This window comes from Morone saxatilis, unplaced genomic scaffold, assembly GCF_004916995.1.
Source record: "Morone saxatilis isolate NCDOM2014 unplaced genomic scaffold, NCSU_SB_2.0 Contig15, whole genome shotgun sequence".
Taxonomy (NCBI): domain Eukaryota; kingdom Metazoa; phylum Chordata; class Actinopteri; family Moronidae; genus Morone; species Morone saxatilis.
Window position 1 is genome coordinate 9,283,742 of NW_023339707.1, and position 10,414 is coordinate 9,294,155.

At 40.0% G+C, this 10,414-nt stretch overlaps 1 protein-coding gene across 4 annotated transcripts in view; it reads left to right on the plus strand.

The window, feature by feature from the left end:
• Nucleotides 1-6,184, plus strand: part of acot7 (acyl-CoA thioesterase 7) — a 57,798-nt gene extending 51,614 nt beyond the window's left edge. For all 4 annotated transcript variants that reach the window (XM_035657548.1, XM_035657549.1, XM_035657546.1 and 1 more), the window contains one exon: nucleotides 4,492-6,184. In XM_035657548.1, the coding sequence (XP_035513441.1) occupies nucleotides 4,492-4,590 (99 nt within the window). In that variant the 3' untranslated portion in view covers nucleotides 4,591-6,184. The remainder of the gene's footprint in view (nucleotides 1-4,491) is intronic.
• Nucleotides 6,185-10,414: the final 4,230 nt, after the last annotated feature.

Consider the following 10,414-nt stretch of genomic DNA (forward strand, 5'->3'; position numbering starts at 1 on the left):
TCAAGTGCAGAATTTTTGCGTTACCTGAAATATATTAAGCAATGGGATTGAAAACAATGAAGTTTAAAACAAGCATGACTGCTTTTTGTGAGGTTGGTAGGTTCTACATCAGAGAGTCGCCAGTTGTAGTTGATGATCCTGCATAATCATAGTTATTAGACTGGAGCCACTGTGGGAATACCAATTACGAGGGGACACCAAAAGGACGTTTTGGGCCTAGCATTGAATTGTCTCACTGAGTTATGCAAATGTGATCCGTATGAGCATAAACATATGCAAGCACACGTGCAGCCTAACAGGAATGCACACAAAGTATAAGCAGGACAAATAATGTGCATCCATAGACACACACAATGACAAAGAAGGTTTTGTAGATGTGATAACTTTGATATTATGGTTCACCTAGAACATTATCTCTGACTACTACTGTAAAAGAGGCAAGAAGCTATTTTAAAAGCTAAGCAATATCAACAGTTATTTTAGAAAAAAACATTTACTTTGTATTATGCTTAAACCAGCATTTAGAAGTGAGCATTTCTTCTTCTCAAACGGGATAACACTCTTTTGTTTGTTAGTGAGATAAAGCTGATTTTAACTCCAAAAGCAGCACCTGGAAATATCCTCTTGGAAACTTGGTAAATTGGAAGTGAAAACGCATTTTGAGCCAAACACAAGAAACAACGACAAAAACAAGATAGAGTACATCAATAACATTTTATTTATTATTTAAATTATACTCCAGTAAATCAATAGTCAATCTGCCGCAATCATCTGTTTCCTTTACCTTGGACAGGAAGTTTTAGAGGCCCGTACATTATATTGTTATTAACAGTCAGTCTTCATTAGCAGTAGTCAGATGTACAGTTTCTTTTAATTGGCGTGTTCATTAAACCGTCTCAAGCTGTAGCTCACTATGGTTTTAGTGTAATTAAATAATAGTTAAGTCCTTAGGGGGCTGAGTGGGAGAGAGACGGAGGGAGGGGGACAGAAAGACAGGAATATGAGAGGTTTGAAGTAGAGAAACAATGAGAATAAAAGGGACTAACAGCCTGAAGACATTGTTAATAAATATACCATAAACGTCCAAATGGCTACATTTTCCTACCATGTGGACTATTTCGAAAGTACAGTATGTGTATTTGCTTGCTATTTTATTTGGGTTGTATCTCTATGTGTGCACTCCCAATGCATTGTTTTGAATCTGCATTTTACTTCTGTCAATACATTATACCCAGATACTTTAAGTTTTGTATCAGTGTTTCTCCTGAAGCTTCTTGTACGCACACAGTCTCACAGAGGTACATTTTTAAATGTTCACTCTTAACCCACCAACGGCTATCTCAGGAAAATGTTGTTGACCAACAATTATTTTAAGATTATTATTTTCACTGATTCTGTTGTAGTCTCACCATCTTACCCTTTTTGTTTTATTTTGCTGTGGTTGTACAACTGCAGTCCTCCTGAGCTATTTTTGGGCTTGTGATGAAATAATTTAAAATCAGTGTTTTGTGTAAAGTGATGGATGGCTTCGGTACGCCCAGTAGCTGTGGTAAAGTAGGATGATTAATAAACCTCTGTTTGGTGTCAGAGTCCCAAATCACCTTGTCGTAGCTTATTTTGATAATGCTGTAATGACCAGCTCCTTGTATATATATGCAGTCCAGTGGCAAATGGCAACTAATAGCCAAATATTCCTGTCTATTTGCTACACTTTATGAATAGATAAAGGCAGTGGATGATCAGACAACTCAAAAAATATTATAATGATACAGTAGAGGCCTTGTTTCTGTAGCTGTCTGCCTTCCAACATGGCTGCAAGTAACCATTGGTAACCACTTCAAAAGAAAACATTTTTGTCCAGTGATGAAGGAGGGAAGCATCATATTATTGTTTCACTGTGACAACACAATATCAGTTCAATATGTTACTTAAAGGTCCAGTGTGTAGCATTTAGTGGCATCTCTCTAATGCAACTGAAGATTGCAAATCTGTCGCTTCCCCCTCCCCCTCCAACCGCAAAGGAGAAACTACCCCCATCTACAGCCAGTGTTTGTTTTGGCCCTTCTTCTGGGATACTGTAGAAACATGGCGGTATAACATGGCGGTCTTCGTATCTGTAGATATAAAAGGCTTATTCTAAGATAACAAAAACACAACGATTCTTATTTTCATACAATAATAAAAACCTACCTATGAATATTATATTCCATTTTTAACAATAGACCCTCCTGAATGTTACACACTGGACCTTTATATATGTTAGTATATTTGTCATGTATAAATTTAAGGATTTTTTTTTTATTCCTCATAGTATATGAAAAGCCTATAGTATATGAAAGGCCTTTAGTATTACACTATTTTTTATTCAATTTCATATCCAATAATTTGCCATGTGTCCGCAGTCAGTCTGTAACTTTCACTTTCTAGATCAAGAATTCACAGTTCCTGGTTGTGTACACATGTTTACTGATTTGGAACAAGGAATTTAACTTTTGAAAAATTGATCGTCTGAGCAGCGCTTCTGTTTAAAATCTTTGAAAATACTGCAACTGTGGTGAAACTTGGTCTTTCTGTTTTTTTTTAAGTCAATGAACTGGAATTATCCATTACTTTCAGTTGAATGGCAAAAGCAAAATTGACTGAGCAGTATGCTGACTGTTATATAACCAGCATACAACAAACACACCAATACTATGCCTGTATGCTCCTGAACCTGCTCTACAGAGAAGATATTCCCACCGGTGTAGCTCAACTTCACTATTTTAAAATTGTCATCACATTTGAGTTGTGACCCTTGGGCTTGACCCTGGCGGGATGGGGATGTTTTGTCATATCTGTTTCCGCCCTGCTCTCTACATAAAGTTAAGGTGCCATCTGTTAGCTTTGCATCTAGAGTGCTGCTGAGTGGCAGGTGCTCTTGAATCTGCCGACCACCTGGTGTGTGCAGCCTCCATCTTCTGAACATGTCATTAATGCAATATTTGACATACAAAGACACATACATTATAGGTAATAGGGCTGCCCCCCCTTATAGTCGACTTAATCGTTAGTCGCTGAGAAAAATCTTAGTAGACCCACTTTTCATTGGTCGGATGGTCGCAGAAAGAAACCCCACAAAAACCTTCAAACTCTGTTCGGGACCAAAGCATCAGGCGATTGTTGTGGCATGGACCTTTCTCTTGTAACACAGGGAGTCACTTACCGTGCTGTTGCATAAGTTAACTGTACTAGTTAGTAGTTATACATCATCCATCTTATCAATAAGTCCGCAAATATTTGTTTTTGTGAAATTGGAAATTGGACGTTATTCAGTGTTGTGTCAATTGTGTAATGTTACACTGTGTCTTAAAATAAATGAACTAAATGTTCAGTCTCTCTGCTATTTGTTCACACATTCATAATCATGACCCCTTTTTCTTTTATCATAGAAAAAAATATATTTAAATAATTCAATTAATATCATAAACATTCTACCAGTAGTTGACTATTTGCTTTATTTAGTCTAGGAAAATCTTTAGTCGGGGGGAGCCCTAATGAGTACATGTTCACGTACAACAAACTCCCCTGCTCCTTTATAACAGTGTGTAGATGAGGGAGTGGGAGAATGGGCAGCACCATGAAAGTAAGTGTTGACACTGTCACTGGTGGTGGTATTGTTGTTTAAGTCACGAGGTTGCCAGGCAGGCAGTCTAATTAAACTGTGCAGGCTAGCAAGTGCTTCCTCCCACGAATCAGCAGCCAAACTGAGCTAAGTGAAAGAGAAAGGGAAGATTTGTTCTTCACAGGCTTAAAAGTGCTGCTCAGAATAAAAAGAGAAGTGATTCATAGCAGCTGCAACTCCAGGGGGGCTTCCCAGAATTTGGATACGATGGTGCTATCAATATTAAAAGGCGTACTACCAATACATTTTGTATATGGAATGCTTACATTGATTGAGAATATGCACTGTTATGGAAGCAGATGATGGTGCTGCAGTACAGTACAATGGTACAGCTGTGAATATCCGCATCCGTTTTCATGGAAATCTGCAAATTAGTTCGAGTTCTGCAGTCATGGATCAAAATATTGGTTAAGAGAGACTCATGGACAGACTGACTGATGTTGCAATCCTCAGGAGTTACTGCCAGCGTTGCAGAAATACATTTTCTGTAGACAATACATACATTCACTATTCTCTGCCTTGTTGAATATGAAATGCCTTGAGAAGAATGCAGTTTAAAGAATTTCAATGTCCTACAAATGTCTTGCATTCCACTGAGTACTTTATATATATATATATATATATGCTGCAAAGCCTCTCCAAGTTTCATTCATTTTGTATTTCATCAAAATGATGAATGGCAGCTACAATAGCACGGACTGGTAAATTAGATCAGAGCTTCAAGCCCACGGTTACTATAATAACAGCAGGGGAAACATTCCAGTGCACAATACTTGTAAATGATGAATGTGTCTGAAAACAAATTTTGTCTTTTTTTCTGATTTCATCAGATTAACGGAGAGGAGGAGCAGAGACGTTTCGATGAGGGCAAAGCTCGCTACCTCCAGAATAAAGCGAAGAGACTCGCAGATAAGGAGCGCCAGCAGTGACGCCGCTGCTCACCAGAGTTAAACGCCTGCAACAACAGTGTATCAACCCCACACAACACATACAGTATGAAGGGAATAAAAACCCTCTCTCCTGTTCTGTAACTGTAGCCTCCTGTAAAACATAAACCTGTGATTATTATTTTTTTCCTGTGCTATGCACCAAAGTGTCCACATATAGCTATATGTATGTAAAAGTAAGAGTGCATATTTTTATTGATGTATGAAGACTATTTATGATCACTGTGCAAAGTGACAGTCTGACTGTATGTAGAAGTAAGAGTACTATTTTATTTTAAGAAGATTTTCAAGACTTGATGATCAGTGTCAAAAAGATGGAAAATGATGAATAAGTGAGTGAATAATAATGAATTAAAGATCCAAGCGTGAGTCTGGGGCTCTCGCCTCGTGTCCTTGCTAGTTTTGATGATGATGATGTCATTGTCTTGGGCATGCCTTGGCAGAGAGGGCACACGCTATCTATCTTTTCAGCACTGTGTCTTTCACAGAGAAATCAGGGGAGCTTGGGGGCTTTGACTCAACTCGCATCTCTCCCACGCCCGCCCTTCCCCCTCCCTTCCTCTCTCCTCCTCCTCTGCCTGTCTGTCACACTCTGACTCCAGCATTTGCTCTGCCTTACCATGCTTTCCTTTCCCTCTCCCGCTTACCGCCATGTCCTCATCCGTCTCCGTTCTCTTGCAATGTCACCCTCTTCTTCCTCTCATTCGCTCCATTTCTCCCTATGTCTCTACCAGTCTTCTCACCCTCTCACTGTCTTTGTGTCCAGATGCGATGTGAGGCCTCGTAGGTACCAGAACTTGAAAGAAATGTGCCAGTATGGGGATCTTTCTCTTTGCATATCTCCTGGGTTTGTGCATGTGTGCACAAAGAAAGATCAGAAAGATGAATTGGGGTCAGCCGTAGCCAGCGAGAAATCAATATCCATATGGGCAAGCCGGGACTGAAAAGGCTGTGATTATTAACCAGCCATAAATACTCCTGTTCAAATATTTAGCAGCATTGGTTTTTCATTTGGGTATTGAGATCACTCTTTTTTTCCAAATATTTTATTTGCATTTCTTTTAAAAAATAACATGCAAACACACATAACAGACATAAAGTACACAGTACCATTACACAAAATAACAGCAAAACATACAAAGAAACAATGTCTGAAGCTTCCAAAAGCCTTTCAAAGGCTGCCAGTTGACAGCAGTGTTGGAAATTGATCCTTTTGCCAATAAAGCATCATGGGGTGAGAGAAAAATATATATTTCTAAATAAAATTAAAAAAACATATGTGGGTGGACACTACCAGAATAATGTCAGTATGCAGTATATGGCAGAATTTACACAGATAGCACAGTAACAGTATTGAGAACACTCTTAGACGTGAATCTGATTTGTCAGGAGGAGTAGGTAGGCTCCATCCTGTGCAACAGATTGCAAGGACTAATTTGAGATCAAAACCAAAGTGAAATTAAAAGATTAAAGCCCAGTGAGCAAGCCACACATGTCTAAACCTTAGTAAAATGTTTTTTTGTTTGGACCTTTGCTCCTCCTTGTATGTTCTCTTACACAGACAGGAACTGATTTGTCATTGGATCTTGAAGGTTATTGTTTTTCCCTCTGTCCCTCCAGTATGTGTGCTTTTCATTTCCCCCATGAAAATAAAGTTAGGCTCAAGCTGCACCGGGGGGATATATCTATTTTTAACCCCAGTGAAGTCGAGGCATCTTGTGGGAGAAGGAGAGCACAGGGAGGGAGAGGAGGGAAAACATAGGATCCATCTCAGATGGTAAGAGAAAACTTGTAAAAATGTGCTTATTGAAAAGCATCTGCCTAATGTACATCATCAGGACAGGCGTGTGTGTCTGTGTCGTCTGTCGCTGCTCTGAAAACATTCAGACATGATATAATTTCTCATCATTCACTACAATGTTCATTACTGTCTACGGCCATTTCAGTTGGTAGCAGCTGGCTTTTATACGTAGAGACACAATATGGTAACCATGGTTACTTATGTGGAAGAACAGACTTGGAATAGATGGAAATGGAAGAGATGACATTATCAGAAATAGATAGGTAGCAAGAGATACAGTATGTTGAAATTTGCTTTAAATTGCTTAATTAAAGTCTCACATGTAAATAATCTTTGTGCGTGCCACCCATGAACTGCTGTAGTATATATTCAATGCACTTAAGGAAGAGGAAGCTGCACATAAAACTGCTTTTCCCCCATCAGAGAATAATGAAATAAAGGCAAAAAGCTGATCTCAAATTTCCTCTCATGTCTTCGCATCTAAATTAGGGGACTAGCCGTCCTCTCACTGCTGTATCCCAGAGTAGAGAGACTGACAAGGCTACTTAGAAGATGAATGATCCTCTGGTGCAGGAGAAAAACCATTAAGGACTCTGAATGAAGGATAAACGATAAAGCGAGGCGGTGTTGAGAAAACTCTCGGCTTTCATTACCAAGTGACCCACTTTGCATTTTCTCCTTGTCTCCATCGTCAGTCATTTTCTGACAGCAGGGTCTTTACTTCCACACACGAGACGAGAAACAGAAACCTGAACCGTGTTCCACATTATACTTCAAGGTCACACGTGAAAATAAGTCTGCCAATATTTGTATGAGGCATCGCTTCTGTTAAGTATGTCAGCCGAAGTTGCAGATGCTCAAAGACATCGTCCTCACACAGAAAACGGTTAAGCAACTCACTGTTCCTTTCTTTGGTAAACATTGTTTGTGCTTCCTGGAACACCTTCAGAGAGAAGAGATACAAGTCCTACACTCAGCCCTCGTCGGTTATCTGGGCTTGGAGCCAGCAGGGCTTTCCTTGCAGAGGAGTACGAGATGGGCAGTACTTTGTCTGGCCTGGAACCTCCCTTTCTTTCAGCCACAGGGGACCTCACTGGGAGTACTACTAAATTAGGCTACGTCTGACTGTAAGGCACAAAAACTCGTCCACACAGAGAGGTGGCAATGCTGAGAGGACATGGGAAAAGTAGATTAGAGCACAGACATTCAAAACAGTGTTAACTATTAAAGAGCTGCTGTGTCTGTGCTTGTATTTGTATGGTGTGTGTGTGTGTGTGTGTGTGTGTGATGTGGTGTGTGATCGTAGAGCTGACGGTAAGAGTGGGGGCAGCCCGGTGCCAGCGGAGCCAGTGGGCGGGAATGCCTTCTGTTGCTTTTTACTTCCAGGTCACCTAGCATCACACAGGAGAGGCTAGAGATGGACAGTCTGATTCTTTTAACAAAACTCTCCTGCCATGTTCAGTTCTAATGATGGACTTATTTAAGTCTAAAGTACAAAACAAAGCACCCCGTAACAGGCTATAACTACCCCCCGTCTTTATCTATACACCATCACATCCAAGAAAGGATATCTGCTCATTTTTCTTACACAATCTTCGTCTAAAATTATTTAAACTATCACCAGAAATTAGTTTGATTTGTTTTCTGCAGGCCATTCGTTAAGTGTAGTCGGCCAGAATTATTTGATGCCCATTGTAATTCTGTAAATGGATTGCTAATTTATGCACCCTCTGACCGATTTAGTCCTGACTCACTTTAGCCTGACGACTTAATAATGAACATCTGAAAGAGTCTGAGATAAAGGTAGATTAGTGCCGGCTCCTGTAGAGTCATAGGCATTCAAATGTAACACTGCTGTTCACTAAAATGAAGGTTTTGGACAGGTCTGTGAATCAGATTGTGTCATTTGTTTTAAAGTTGCTAAAAAAATATATGAATCTGCCCATTGTGAGAGGAAACTTTGTACTAATTTGCCTTCACAACCTTTCCATCTTTTGTTCTCTTTCCCTCGCACACAGTCCTTTAATCTTTTCATCCTCTCAAGTTGTGTTGCATCAAAAGGATCTTTTCCTCAGCTTTGAATTTTAAGAAACTAAGAAAAATAAGGGTAACTGTGTAACTTGTATCTGTGTAATCAAACTGGGTCCTTATGAAATAAAACATGAAGACCATATGTTGTGTCAGTTGAAAATTGAACGGGAGGGAAACTTTTTATAACCTGCGTCATGTTTAAATGGCCACGATTTCCCGTTTCATTGCTGAGATCAGGGCACACAGAGATGTCATTAGACACAGCTCTACAATAAAGTCAAATTAAGCAAGCATCATTAAGTGTAAAGGCAGGAGGTCAAAGTTAAATCAGGATGTTTTACAGAAGATATACGAGCATTTGGCAGCGCAGGCAACTTTAATGTCCTGCTTTGTTTTTCAACCTTGAAGGTGAGGCAGTGAAATCAGTTCTGGCTTTCTGTCCACACTAACTGGCATTTTTTCTCACAAATATGGAAAATATGGTTTAGAAGATGGTTTAAACCATTGACTTTTTAAAACCTGCAAAAGTTTGTGTGGCTGTTAATCTCACCAGTGAAGCAAAAAAACCCATGTTGGTAAAAATGATGGCATTTATAGCTTTAAAGTCCCTAACTGGTAGCACATACTGTACTTCTTATAATTCTTGAAAGGCTGAAGAATTTCATTTTACATTCTAGTAACATATGAAACAAGCTCCTTCTCCTCTGGTGTTCAAGTTTTGCTCTGAGGAGCCAAAATCTTTAAACAAGTTCTCTGCAGTGCAACTCTGACTGTGGTTTTGTACCAACTTTAAAAAACTAAATCTGGCCCTTGAATATATGCAATTAATGTGGGCTAACAGGACAAAACAGCATTTTTTTAGACGGACTGTGTTGTTCCTGTTGCAGTCCCATTGCGTGCTTTGAATAATAAGAATGTAAACCTAGAGGCTGCAGTGTGGCTTTAGGTAAGTATTGACTGGATCAGCTGTGAAGCTCAGGGGACATTTCCTATACCTCGCCTCCGCATCTGGAGGAGCTTTTCTTTTTAAGGCCCTTTTCAGTCCTGAACAGCCTGACTATGTACTGCATGGGCAGTCCAGGTGCAGTGTATCTTTTTTAATAAATGGGAAGCAGATCATCAGACCGTCCAACAAATAAATGAAAATAATCCTCATAATAGTGGCAAAAAAACCAAGGCACCAGGGACGTCTCTGTGTTTCTCCTCTCACGTATAGGGCCTATTAGTTTTCTCACTGGATACAATCTAAGCCCCGAGGGAGGAAAGCCGCTCTTACAGAATCATCCAGGGAAGGAGTCTTACATAACAAGTCGTATAATGTCAATGAAAAAGGGCCCATTTAAAGGAGCATGAATAACATGAGAAAATAACACGCATTAATGTGATACAAACGGGAGGTTCAATGCAGCAGTGGTTTAAAAATGTTTGGATAATGAAACCGAACGCTATGGCGAATTAGATTCAGTCCAATTTAGAGACTTATAGCTAGCTGCAATAGGCTGTTAAAGCCATCTCTTATTCTCCTAATGAAGTCAGCTTAAAACCAACTCATTCAAATTAGACCTTTAATGAAGAGTATGCCTGAGTGTTCATTCAGAGGCTGCGGGAATGCTTATACATGTATATATTCAAAGCAAATGTGCAACATGCAAGAGCGGTTCTCGCTCCGTCAGAAAATGCCGACCTCTTTCCCATGAATTATTTCTTATTGCGGTTCACTCCCACGGCCACGGAGCGTCTGACCCGCGAACGAGCCTGTGCTGTCGGGAGCGCGCAGCAGTCATGCCTCATCCTGTCGCTCGCCTCGCCAGCGTCGGAGCACGAGAACAAGAAGAAATTGGTCTTTTGCCTAAAATGTACCCGCTCTTTTAGCGCGACCGCCCGCTCCTCGGTGACGACGCTGACATTTTTCTTTTTTGAATCCAAACTCGTCGATAATTTGTCTTTTTTTTTTCTTCTTTTCTCCCCCCCCCC